Source organism: Clinocottus analis, unplaced genomic scaffold, assembly GCF_023055335.1.
Source record: "Clinocottus analis isolate CAN_PGR_092001 unplaced genomic scaffold, fCliAna1.0.p SCAF_2, whole genome shotgun sequence".
Lineage (NCBI taxonomy): Eukaryota > Metazoa > Chordata > Actinopteri > Perciformes > Cottidae > Clinocottus > Clinocottus analis.
The window spans coordinates 733,138-746,511 of NW_027175931.1; the positions used below are offsets into that span (position 1 = coordinate 733,138).

Sequence of the window (13,374 nt, forward strand, 5' to 3'; positions counted from 1 at the left end):
ACACACACACACACACACACATACACACACAAACACAAACACACACATTCTGAAAGAGAGAGATTGACTCTCAATTATTGGATTTTATTAGAAGTTAAATTAGTTCTTAACGAGGCATTTAGAACTTTCAAAAATCCCCTAAAACTCTCTCTCTCTCTCTCTCTCTCTCTCTCTCTCTCTCTCTCTCTCTCTCTCTCTCTCTCTCTCTCTCTTCTCTCTGCTCTCTCTCTCTCTCTCTCTCTCTCTCTCTCTCTCTCTCTCTCTCTCTCTCTCTCTCTGTCTCTCTCTGTCTCTCTCTCTGTCTCTCTCTCTCTCTCTCTCTCTCTCTCTCTCTCTCTCTCTCTCTGTCTCTCTCTCTCTCTCTCTCTCTGTCTCTCTCTCTCTCTCTCTCTCTCTCTCTCTCTCTCTCTCTCTCTCTCTGTCTCTCTCTCTCTCTCTCTCTCTGTCTCTCTCTCTCTCTCTCTCCCTCTCTCTCTCTCTCTCTCTCTCTCTCTCTCTGAGGGTCGTTCTGAGTTCCTGATGTTTTTTTTCTTCTTTGTCCTAGAAAAAGAGAGAAAATAAGAAAACCCCTTCCTTTGTCCTGTGTGTGTGTGTGTGTATGTGTGTGTGTGTGTGTGTGTGTGTGTGTGTGTGTGTGTGTGCGTGTGTGTGTGTGTGTGTGTGTGTGTGTGTGTGTGTGTGGTGTGGGACTTGGCAGGGTGGAGGGATGACGATGATGATGGGTTGTGGGAACAGAGCTTTTCAGTCAGCGTGGTCCAGCAGGCCGCTTGGTGTCTGGCGGTCCGGCGGTTCGATCCCGCTGTGACGGCAGCGCACCGGAGCCGCGGCCGGATTGTTGCTCGTCACGGTGTTCAACACTTCCCACCGAATAAGGGCCTCTCTTAAAGGGCCAGCGCGAGTACTGCTAGCACCGTCTAGGCCGTCCTCTCCTTCATGACAGTCATGAGACGACGTTAGCGTTCATGCTACTGGAGCCCTCGATGCTCTTTGAGGTCCGGCTCGTTGAGTGAGCGTGCTAACGCCGCGAGCTGACGCCGCGAGCTGACGCCGCGAGCTGACGCCGCGAGCTGACGCCGCGAGCTGACGCCGCGAGCTAACGCCGCGAGCTAACGCCGTGAGCAACATGTTGTTTCCACATTTAAAGTTCACAGAAAGAACCGAACCCCCGTCAAGCAGCTTTGGGGTGAACTGGACCGAGCGGGACCCGATCACCATCTGGTGGAAAGAGCGAGGCCCTGAAGGGTCCCGTGGTTCTTGGCGTGTGACGTTCAGGTGTCTTCGTGTGTCCTCGTAGTTTCCAGCTCTCGCTCATGAAACCCTCCGTGTCTCCTCAGTGACCTGCTGGAGGACCTGGAGAGGAGTCCTCACGCCGCCGCCATCGCCGAGTGCTTCGTGGAGAGGGTGAGCAGCTGTGTGTGTGTGTGTGTGTGTGTGTGTGTGTGTGTGTGTGTGTGTGTGTGTGTGTGTGTGTTAGGCTGTTAGTTGACAGGAAACAGTGAACCCAAACACCCAGTAAAGCGCCAGTAGAACTGGACCTTCATTGACAGAATCACTCACGCTGCTGATGCAACCAACACCCAGTGAATGAGTGTGTGTGTGTGTGTGTGTGTGTGTGTGTGTGTGTGTGTGTGTGTGTGTGTGTGTTCTACTGGGCACAGGATCATCGGCCCAAACTGCCACAGCCCCCCTGGCCTTTAACTACAAAATGTCACCCAAAGAGAAGCCGACCAGAATGAGGTTTAAAACAACGACCAAGAGACACAAAACAACTACAAAGAGACTCAAAACAACTACAAAGAGACACAAAACAACTACAAAGAGACTCAAAACAACTACAAAGAGACTCAAAACAACGACCAAGAGACACAAACCAACTACAAAGAGACACAAAACGATGGAAGATTAAATTCCATTAAATTAAAATAAAATGGACGTTCATGTTATTTAATGTTCTTTCTCTGAAGACACGTGTTGCATCGTCACATGAGGGTTCACATCCCTTTAGATGGACTTGCTGCACCTTTGAAAAGTGTCAGGATTGAATCTGAAGCGGACTTCCTGTCTGGTTGAGAGCGAACAGATCAAACTGTTAGAGAGTTATTTTAATGAAGAAGTGTTCAGCAGAGTCGTCTCCCTCCGACAGGAAGTCACCGACAAACCAGGGTTCTGCCCCAAAAGCAACGAGCACAAAGAAGGTTGTGAGGTTTGAACATGATCTGAGCGCAGGATGAGCTGGTGGAAGAAGATCTAACGCTTTGTTCTCCTCCTGTTCCAGAGTGAGGCCTTCGACAACTGCATGAACTACCCCAAGTAAGTGACGCCATGCTGCTGCTGCTGCTGCTGCTGCTGCTGCTGCTGCTGCTGCTGCTGCTGCTGCTGCTGCTCACACACACCTCGTCTCGCTCTGCAGCGGGAACACATCGCCACTGAATCACCAGCAGTGGTGACACGACGGATTCAAAATGGCCGACAAGGCGTCCGATGGCCCGGAGGTTCACGAGCACATCATGTGACCGCGAGCTCAGCGCGTCCTCTGTGATCACACCCCCTCGCCACGTGCAGCGTGTTGCAGCAGCAGCGTGTTGCAGCAGCAGCGTGTTGCAGCAGCAGCGTGTGCACGCCAGGTTCAGCTTAACGCGGCGGGTCATTCAGGGACTTCAGTAACTTTCAGCGCTCTGCAGTGCTGACGCTCGCTGGACGACCACAGACGCAGTAAAAGTGATGACTGTTGTGTTTCTGTCCAGATGTGCAGCAGCAGCAGCAGCAGCAGCAGTCTTCCCTCTGAGTTTGCGTCTCTCAGGCAGATGTTCGTCCTGACCGCTCCACATCTGCACGCTTGTTCAGACACTTGAATCAGTGCACGCACACTGTGATGCCTCCTTCATGCTCGCCTCCTTCATGCTCGCCTCCTTCATGCTCGCCTCCTTCATGCTCGCCTCCTTCATGCTCGCCTCCTTCACTCGCTGCCGTCGCCTCCTTCACTCGCTGCCGTCGCCTCCTTCCAGCTGCATTTAACTCCCATAAAAAGAAGTAGGTCAAATGTTTTCAGACCAGCAGCTCGGCTCCGATCTGGATCCTTCAGGCCTCAAACTCACCAGTCTGCTGCTGCTGCTGCTGCTGCTGCTGCTGCTGCTGCTGCTGCTGCTGCTGCTGCACATGTCAGGACTCACAGTCATGAATCTATATAAAGAACAAACAATTCATTGTTCACCACCAAATAAGACCAGATGTGCATGCGTGTTCTTCTGAAGGGGATTCGACATGAAACAACTAAACCAAAGAGACTCACAACAACTACATAGAGATGCAAAACAGCGACAAAGAGACGCAAAACAGATCCAATAAGACCAGATGTGTGTGTCTGTTCTTCGGGTCACATTTGCTGGATTGCAGTTGGGGAACCGGACGACGGGTCTCGAGTCTTGGTTGGTTCTGCCTGGACAGAGAAAAGCAGTCTGAGGTCCAGCAGCAGTGAATGTTTTTCAGATGTGACGCGTCAGCAGACGAGCGTTACCAGACCGGCAGGAGCCTCCAGAGGGAGGACGGGCGCATGCTCACTGATTTATGCCGCTTGCAGGCTGCGAATTGATGAGCTGGAGCCTCTGGAGGCCGGCGGGGGGACGAGGGGGAAGCGTTCCAGTCGGGTTGAGACGCTCATGGAGGGGAAGGCCAGAGGGTTTAGAGCAGATCCTTCGTGGGGGACGTTCAGGTCCGACTCGCCCAGAAGACGTGGAGCTAAATCAAAGAGCGCGGCGCGTCATCGCGGGTCGGCTTAGTTCAGCAGGATTTCTTCTGCCGGTTCTGATTCAAGACCTTCGCTCCCTCAAACGTCTCCACACAGAAGAATCTCCATCTTTACAAGATTCACAGTTTTGATCTTTTCACCCAGAAGAGTAAAACTCGTTGAGCGGGAAAGTCCCGTCAGGTCGTTGGTTTTTATGTGTCTGTTTTTGTTTTGGTAGGTTAGCTGATGGCGGTCCTTTATTGCTGTTGTTGTGTCTTTGTTGGGTTGTTATGTTGCAATTTTACATTGTTACTTTGTTATGTTGTTGCGTTGTTACTTCAAGTTGCGTTGTTGCAAAACGTTCTGTTGTTGCAAAACGTTCTGTTGTTGCGTTGTAACATTGTAACGTTGTTGCGTTGTTACGTTGTTGCGTTGCTGTCGTAACGTTACATTGTTGCAAAGAACGAACTTCTACGTTCTCTGGTTCCAGCTTCTTTAATATGAATATTTGTTCCGTTATGAGAGGAAACTGAACCTTGTTTGTTTTCTTGAGGCGTGCCAGGAGTCTGATATGAAACGCTGCACGGTGCCAACATCTCTCCTGGCGACGGCGTTTTAAATAAAAAACTAAATAGTTTAACGGGACGGCCGGCGTCAGCCTCCTGTCTCCGGTTGTCCTGGTGGTCCAGTTTTCAACGCATCGGGTTGTAATCTGAAACAACTTGAAGATTTAAGACTCGAAACACAAAATGTTGGAAACGTTTCAGGCGGATAACGACCATAAAGAGACATTTACTGGAGGGAGGATGGTGTTGCGTTCACTGACTGCTGTTGGACGACCAAACCGAGGCAAGTGGAACATGTGGCGTTCAGGTATTTAAGTTGTGTGTCTGTGACACCAACGTAACCCTGAGAAGCCTTTTGAAGGCCTGGAAGCCGCTCCAGACCAAGCTGAAGTGAGATGGAGGAGATGGAGGCGGCTTACCTCACTCTGATTGGTGGAGATGGACCTGGAGGAGCAGCTGTAATTATCTTCAGTCTGTAAGAAGCAGCAGCTCTGATTTCCCTCCAGAGATTGAACCCAACGCGAGCGGAATAGATGACGAATGAATAAAATAACCACAGAGGTGAGTTTCATGAGCAGGAAGTCTCGTTCTGTGGCAGAGATTCGATGGGAATGTTTCCAAGCACGCTTTCTGGGAATGTCTCGCTGGATTCTTTCATATCTGCCATATGGTTTGAATTCTTCATGCGGACGTCTGCGTTTTCAATCGTTGTAGCTGCTGAAGTTCAGTTTACAGATTACAGGTCTCTGCTGTCTGAGACCACGGTGGAGGTCCTGGTCCTGGTCCTGGTCCTGGTTCTGGTCCTGGTTCTGGTCCTGGTCTTGATGTTCTTATGATTTCTCCACTTTGTGGAGACACTGAAAAGACACTAAAGTCCTGACGACGTCCTCAACAGGATTCAGAGGAAAGAATAAAAAGACTCCTCTGGTTGTATAGAAGTCTATGCTTCATGTGTTAAAGCTGCATTCTCTCTCCTGACCACCAGAGGGCGACTCCTCTGGTTGTATAGAAGTCTATGCTTCATGTGTTAAAGCTGCATTCTCTCTCCTGACCACCAGGGGGAGACTCCTCTGGTTGTATAGAAGTCTATGCTTCATGTGTTAAAGCTGCATTCTCTCTCCTGACCACCAGGGGGCGACTCCTCTGGTTGTATAGAAGTCTATGCTTCATGTGTTAAAGCTGCATTCTCTCTCCTGACCACCAGGGGGCGACTCCTCTGGTTGTATAGAAGTCTATGCTTCATGTGTTAAAGCTGCATTCTCTCTCCTGACCACCAGGGGGCGACTCCTCTGGTTGTATAGAAGTCTATGCTTCATGTGTTAAAGCTGCATTCTCTCTCCTGACCACCAGGGGGCGACTCCTCTGGTTGTATAGAAGTCTATGCTTCATGTGTTTAAAGCTGCATTCTCTCTCCTGACCACCAGGGGGCGACTCCTCTGGTTGTATAGAAGTCTATTTCCTGCTAAACACACAAGTCTCTCCTCTTTCCCCCCGTCGTTACCTTGACCTCCTCCTCCCTTCCTCTCCTCTCTCCTTCTCGCCGTTGGGGTTCAGGATTCTTTGGCTCTCGTCGTGATGAATGTGTCAGTGAGGAGTCTCCTCTGTCCTCCATCATCTCCTTCCTCATCCCCCTTTTATTACCCTTGCGTCTCTTCAAAACCATCTGGACAACTTGTCGTCTCCTCCATCCTCTCACCAAACCCTCCCTTCGTCGTCTCCTTCCCGCTCTCCTCGTCCTCTTCGATTCCTCCCTTCCTTTGTCCAGAAGGTGTCCTTCGTCTTCATCCCTCTCTTCTGTCCTTCTTCCCTCGACTTGTCGTGATTGTTTGTCAGCGCTCCAAACAGCTGTTTCCTCCTTCCTAATCTCCTCTGTCTGTCCTGTTTCCTTGCCTCCTCTCTTCCCTCGTGTCCTGATGAATGTTTCTCAGGAGGATTTGTCAGATTCGAGGAGGTTCCCTCTCACTTCCCAACGTCTGCTTCAGAACTCTCCTTGTTGAACACGAGTGCAGAATCCAAAATGGCCGACGGAGGTCCAGGATGATAGGTGGACCTCCGTCGGCCATTTTGTATCGTGGTTCTGCTCATGGACTTCTTGAGGGAAGAGAGATCCATCGGGTCCAGAAGGCCGTGGGCGAGTATAACCTGTCTGTCTGCCTGTCTCTCTCTCCACAGTTCGGTGGCGGTTCTGAGGGACTGCATGAAGAACCGAAGTCTGGTTCCGTTCTTCCAGGAGAGACAGACGACTCTGAACCACTCGTTACCTCTGGAGACGTACCTGCTGAAGCCGGTTCAGAGGATCCTCAAGTACCACCTGCTCTTACAGGTGATGCTCCGAGTACTATATTCAGTACTTCAAGTACTACCTGCTCCTATGTGATGCTCCAAGTACTACAAGTTGATGTAAGGGTCCATGAAACACACATGCTGCTTGTCCCAATGACCTCGCTGGGTTCCTTCCCTGGTTCTGGTCCAGGCCCACCTCTGAGAGCAGGGGGCGGGGCCAACACCACCTCTGAGAGCAGGGGGCGGGGCCAACACCACCTCTGAGAGCAGGGGGCGGGGCCAACACCACCTCTGAGAGCAGGGGGCGGGGCCAACACCCTCCTGAAGGCGGTTCTTTGTTCTCCACTGGGCTTTTTCTTGTGTTAAATTCTTTTCTCTTGTTTGTCTTTTTTTTTTCCTTGGTCCCGACTCAAAACCTCCTCCTGGCGGTCTCAGGAACTCTCCAAGCACTTTGACAAGAGCGACCCCAAGTATGAGGTCATCGAGGACGCCATCATCACCATGACGGCGGTGGCGTGGTACATCAACGACATGAAGAGGAAGCAGGAGCATGCCGTGCGGCTGCAGGTGAGCGTATATATATGTGTGTGTGTGTGTGTGTGTGTGTGTGTGTGTGTGTGTGTGTGTGTGTGTGTGTGTGTGTATAGCCTGAATGAAAACCCTGAACCCTGGTGTGTGTAAGTAGAGAACAGAGCGGCGTCTCCTCCCTGAAGGTCGGCCGGTTGACCTCCAGGTGTCGGACTCTGCATTCCACAACCCCCGACACGTGTTCCCTTCATGACTCACACAGGAACATGTCATCGACACACACTCAATAGGAACCTCTAACCAGCTCGACAAAGATTACACACCACTCGTTCCTCGGCGTCGTGTGTTTCCAGGTTGAGAATCTAAAGGTCGGCGGTTTGGTTTCCGTCGTTTTTTGTTTTTCTGAATTATTTACCACACAAGATGAAGATCAACACCAACGCCAGCAGCTGGATTCAGGCCGAGGAAAGGTTCCTCTGCCCCGAGAGGTCAGAGGTCGCCTCCCAGCCGGCTGAGGAGCCTCTGCTCCGAATTCAGGAACACTTCAGCAGCTCCGACCCGAGCTTCATACGTTTGACCTTTTGACCCCTGAAGGTCGTCGCGGCGCAGGAAGTGTGCAGGTGTTCGACCTTTGACCTCCCAGAGGTGAAACGTTCACACAGGACAGATGGAGGACAGGTCACATGAAGGATGAAGGAAGAGAGAGGCAGGAGGCAAGGAAAGGAGAAAGGAATAAATGAAAGGAAGGAAGGAGGATGCAAGGCAAGAAGAACAGAAAGAAAGAAAGGAAGGAAGAAAAGGAAGGAAGGAAGAAGGGTAAGGAGGAAAAGTAGTAGGAGTAGGAGTAGGAGTAGTAGTAGTAGTAGTAGGAGTAGTAGTAGTAGTAGGAGTAGGAGTAGTAGTAGTAGTAGTAGTAGTAGTAGTATTTTTCGTAGTTCTATCGCTGGTACTAATTTATAAATAATGCAGTACTGGCAATAGAAGAAGTGGCATTAACTGTACTAGTAGTACTGTTAGTACTAGTAGTATTAATTGTAGTAGTACAATTAGTATTCCTAAGTGTTTCCATTGTTTTCGTGATATAAATAAAGTTTTACAAACAGAACCATCCTGGTCCTTTTTGGACCCGGTTGAAAAGGTTCCAGATGGACCTGGAACGTAGAACCAAAGAGAAAAGAAAGCTGAAGAACCAGGAAATAGAGCAGCGATCAGAAGCCTTCCGTCCGATCGACCTCTGACCTCACGACCTTTGTTCCCCCTCCCAGGAGATCGAGTCCCTGCTGGTGAACTGGACCGGTCCGGACCTGGGCGGGTTCGGGGAGCTGGTCCTGGAGGGATCCTTCAGGGTCCACCGGGTCAAGAAGGAGCGAGCCTTCTTCCTGTTCGACACCATGCTGCTGATCGCCAAGAAGAGGATGGACCAGTTCGTCTACAGCACGCACATCTTCGTACGTCCTCATGTCCTCATGTCCTCATGTCCTCATGTCCTCATGCCCTCTTGTCTTCATGTCCTCATGCCCTCATGTCCTCATGCCCTCATGCCCTCATGTCCTCATGTCCTCATGCCCTCATGTCCTCATGTCCTCATGACCTCATGTCCTCATGTCCTCATGTCCTCATGTCCTCATGTCCTCATGCCCTCATGCCCTCATGCCCTCATGTCCTCATGTCCTCATGTCCTCATGCCCTCATGTCCTCATGTCCTCATGTATTCATGTCCTCATGTCCTCATGTCCTCATGTATTCATGTCCTCATGTCCTCTTGTCTTCATGTCCTCATGTCCTCATGTCCTCATGTCCTCATGCCCTCATGCCCTCATGTCCTCATGTCCTCATGTCCTCCTGTATTCATGTCCTCATGTGCTCATGTCCTCTGGTCTTCATGTCCTCATGTATTCATGTCCTCATGTCCTCATGTCCTCATGTCCTCATGTCCTCTTGTCTTCATGTCCTCATGTCCTCGTGTCCTCTGGTCCTCATGTCCTCATGTCCTCATGTCCTCATGTCCTCATGTCCTCATGTCCTCATGCCCTCATGTCCTCATGTCCTCATGCCCTCATGTCCTCATGTCCTCATGTCCTCATGTCCTCATGTCCTCATGCCCTCATGTCCTCATGCCCTCATGTCCTCATGTCCTCTCTGCAGTGCTGTAATCTGATGCTGGTGGAGACTCTGAAGGATTCTCTGTGCTTCAAAGTGTCCGATCAGACGATTCCCAAACAGCAGCACGTCGTCCAGGTGAGTGTCCAGTCTGAGACTCTGATCCATCAAGGGGTCCAGTCTGAGACTCTGATCCATCAAGGGGTCCAGTCTGGGACTCTGATCCATCAAGGGGTCCAGTCTGGGACTCTGATCCATCAAGGGGTCCAGTCTGGGACTCAGATCCATCAAGGGGTCCAGTCTGAGACTCTGATCCATCAAGGGGTCCAGTCTGAGACTCTGATCCATCAAGGGGTCCAGTCTGAGACTCTGATCCATCAAGGGGTCCAGTCTGAGACTCTGATCCATCAAGGGGTCCAGTCTGGGACTCTGATCCATCAAGGGGTCCAGTCTGGGACTCTGATCCATCAAGGGGTCCAGTCTGGGACTCTGATCCATCAAGGGGTCCAGTCTGAGACTCTGATCCATCAAGGGGTCCAGTCTGGGACTCTGATCCATCAAGGGGTCCAGTCTGAGACTCTGATCCATCAAGGGGTCCAGTCTGAGACTCTGATCCATCAAGGGGTCCAGTCTGGGACTCTGATCCATCAAGGGGTCCAGTCTGAGACTCTGATCCATCAAGGGGTCCAGTCTGGGACTCTGATCCATCAAGGGGTCCAGTCTGGGACTCTGATCCATCAAGGGGTCCAGTCTGAGACTCTGATCCATCAAGGGGTCCAGTCTGAGACTCTGATCCATCAAGGGGTCCAGTCTGGGACTCTGATCCATCAAGGGGTCCAGTCTGAGACTCAGATCCATCAAGGGGTCCAGTCTGAGACTCAGATCCATCAAGGGGTCCAGTCTGGGACTCTGATCCATCAAGGGGTCCAGTCTGAGACTCTGATCCATCAAGGGGTCTAGTCTGGGACTCTGATCCATCAAGGGGTCCAGTCTGAGACTCTGATCCATCAAGGGGTCCAGTCTGGGACTCTGATCCATCAAGGGGTCCAGTCTGAGACTCTGAACTTAAAGATCTTATAAACTGTGTCAGCGTTACTAATAAATGTAATATCTTCATATTTAATATCTGCAGACGAGGAACCAGGAGGAGAAGAGACTCTGGGTTCACTACCTCAAGAGACTCATCGTAGAAAACCATCCGGCATCTCTACCGCAGAAGGTAAGGAGGCAAGGAAAGGATAGAGGGAGGAAGAGAAGGAGGCAGGAGGGAAGGATAGAGGGAGGAAGAGAAGTACTAAGGGAGGAGGGAAAGAAGGAAGGAAGGTTGTAAGGAGGGAAGAAAGGATGGTAGTAAGAAAGGGAAGGAGGGAAGGAAGGGAGCAAGAGTGGTAAGGAGGTACAGTTGTAGTAGTAACAGTAGTTGCTGTTCTATTAGTACCAGATAAATACTTCTACTACCTCTGGTACTAATACATACATAATGCAGTACTGGCAATATAAGACAGTCAAGTAAGTAGCATTAACTGTAGCATACATGTTAGCAGTATTACTGATTGTACTATTAACATTGGCAGTAGTAGTATCTAATAGTACTGCTAGTAGTGGTGGTAGTAGAATATTAGTTGTATTTATAGCAGTTCTAGAAGTAGTAATAATAGTAATACTGGTTATATTTGTACCAGAACTGTAGTTGTTACTTGCGGTACTCCCAGCAGTTAAACCAGTAGAGAGTATTAGTAGCATATTTAGTAGTACTATTATACTAATAGTCGTAGTAGTAGTAGTAGTAGTAGTAGTAGTAGTAGTAGTAGTAGTAGTAGTAGTAGTACTGGTTGTAGTGGGAGAACTGTACACCAGTGGTCCTCTGCTGCCTCCTGGTGGCCGTTCACACAAACTGCTCTCATGAACTCATGAAGTCTGAGGAAGTTTGTCTCCTCATGAAGGAGACGAGACGCTTGTCTCCTTGTCTCCTGTCTCCTCATGAGACGAGACGCTTGTCTCCTTGTCTCCTGTCTCCTCATGAGACGAGACGCTTGTCTCCTTGTCTCCTGTCTCCTCATGAGACGAGACGCTTGTCTCCTTGTCTCCTGTCTCCTCATGAAGGAGACGAGACGCTTGTCTCCTTGTCTCCTGTCTCCTCATGAGACGAGACGCTTGTCTCCTTGTCTCCTGTCTCCTCATGAGACGAGACGCTTGTCTCCTTGTCTCCTGTCTCCTCATGAGGTGAGACGCTTGTCTCCTTGTCTCCTGTCTCCTCACATGGTTTCTGTCTCCTGACCCGGTTCTCCATCTTTCCAGGCGAGGCAGGTCCTGGGAGACTTCTGTCAAAGTGAGTCCTCACACATCATTTATCATAATGAGAATCATTCATACCAGCGTGTCAATGCGGTGACATCACTTCCTGTGTTGCAGCTCCTCAGTTCGACCAGGACAACCTGAAGAAGAAGTCGTCGGCGTCGCCGCGGCCGGACGACCTCCACGGCTTCCAGCGAGGCCGCCGGCAGTCAGGTCAGGGTCAGTCGCCTCTATGTGGCCCTGCTTTATCTAGAGGGCTAGAATGAGGGGCTGGGACTAGGACTGAGGGACTAGAATTTAGGGTCTGTAATAAGGGTCTAGGACGAGAACGAAGTGACTAGGACTATGGGTCCAGGACAAGAACTGAGGGACTAGAACTAGAAGCTCTACAATGAGGGACTAGGACTACAACTTAGGGTCTAGGACTACAACTAAGGGACTAGGACTATGGGTCCAGGACAAGAACTGAGGGACTAGGACTAGAAGCTCTAGAATGAGGGACTAGGCCTAGAACTTAGGGTCTGTAATGAGGGTCTAGGACTAGAACGAAGGGACTAGGCCTGTGGGTCCAGGACAAGAACTGAGGGACTAGTACTAGAAGCTCTAGAATGAGGGACTAGGCCTAGAATTTAGGAACTAGGACTAGAGGCTTTAGAATGAGGGTCTAGGAGTAGAACTATGGGTCTAGACCCAGAGGCTCTAGAATGAGGTCTCGTCTGCTCCCTTTGCCCCTCCAGAGCCTCCAGAGCTGCTCATGTACACGCCGGAGAAGTCCAGGAAGAGTCTGCCGCTGCTGCTGGAGGGAAACCTGCCGTACCGCCGCACCCGGAGGCAGTCAGGTAGACGGAGGGGTCCGTGAGGGCCCAGGTGACCTCCGTGAAGGTCCAGGTGACCTCCGTGAAGGTCCAGGTGACCTCCGTGAAGGTCAACGTGACCTCCGTGAGGGTCAACGTGACCTCCGTGAAGGTCCAGGTGACCTCCGTGAGGGTCAACGTGACCTCCGTGAAGGTCAACGTGACCTCCGTGAAGGTCAACGTGACCTCCGTGAAGGTCCAGGTGACCTCCGTGAAGGTCAACGTGACCTCCGTGAGGGTCAACGTGACCTCCCACTATGCCCACTATGCCCACTGCGCCCACTACGTGACTTGGAACTTGTGAGATTGAGAGCATAGGTTAATTTTTAGTTTTGAAAGCGTTTTTTTTTTTTTTCAGAGTTTTTTCTTTTTTTTAGAGCGTTTTTTATTTGAGAGCGTTTTTTTCTTTTTTAGAGCGTTTTTTATTTGACAGCGTTTGTTTTTTAGAAAGATTTGGAGATAATTTCCTTACAGACAAGAAGTTTGCTCGGGTAAAAAAGACACACATCTACCTTCATACATTTGGGGACAAGTGCTTCTTTCTTTTTAGGACGATAGAAGGTCACGACTGAAACGTGTGTTTTTCTACAGTCACATCCAGATGTTCAGCTGTGATTCAAAGTTCATGAGATTATGAAAAACATTTCCTCTCGTCGCTGTCACTGACTTACAGAAACCAGGTTGTGTTGCCAGACAACAAGAGCAACAAGCATAACAAGAGGAAGTGATGATAACCAATAAAACTGTTCTCTTCCAGCTCCAGCTAAAGACATCGAAGCAGCGTTTCATCCAAACAGTGAGAACCAACACACACACACACACACACACACACACACACACACACACACACACACACACACACACACACACACACAGCGTCTTTAAAACAATGAAAAACACAGAGAGCATCTGTGGAACAGCCAGAATGCTCTTGTTTCTTTGTGTTGATCATAAACTTGTTATGAAATCATAAAGTGTTTGTATTGGCTTCTAGACACACTATTATTCTGAAAACTGATGACTA

General features: G+C 50.1%; 1 protein-coding gene across 2 annotated transcripts in view; it reads left to right on the top strand.

Moving 5' to 3' along the window:
• The window catches only part of plekhg2 (pleckstrin homology domain containing, family G (with RhoGef domain) member 2), a 32,775-nt gene extending 19,509 nt beyond the window's left edge, over positions 1-13,266 (top strand). Inside the window, exons 5-15 of one of the 2 annotated variants that reach the window (XM_068585322.1) lie at positions 1,335-1,401; positions 2,276-2,310; positions 6,463-6,613; positions 7,009-7,140; positions 8,367-8,549; positions 9,247-9,339; positions 10,334-10,420; positions 11,500-11,530; positions 11,614-11,715; positions 12,234-12,335; positions 13,108-13,266. In XM_068585322.1, coding sequence (XP_068441423.1) covers positions 1,335-1,401; positions 2,276-2,310; positions 6,463-6,613; positions 7,009-7,140; positions 8,367-8,549; positions 9,247-9,339; positions 10,334-10,420; positions 11,500-11,530; positions 11,614-11,715; positions 12,234-12,335; positions 13,108-13,235 — 1,111 coding nt within the window. In that variant the 3' untranslated portion in view covers positions 13,236-13,266. The remainder of the gene's footprint in view (positions 1-1,334; positions 1,402-2,275; positions 2,311-6,462; positions 6,614-7,008; positions 7,141-8,366; positions 8,550-9,246; positions 9,340-10,333; positions 10,421-11,499; positions 11,531-11,613; positions 11,716-12,233; positions 12,336-13,107) is intronic. The other variant, XM_068585323.1, reaches the window with a different exon arrangement.
• Positions 13,267-13,374: the final 108 nt, after the last annotated feature.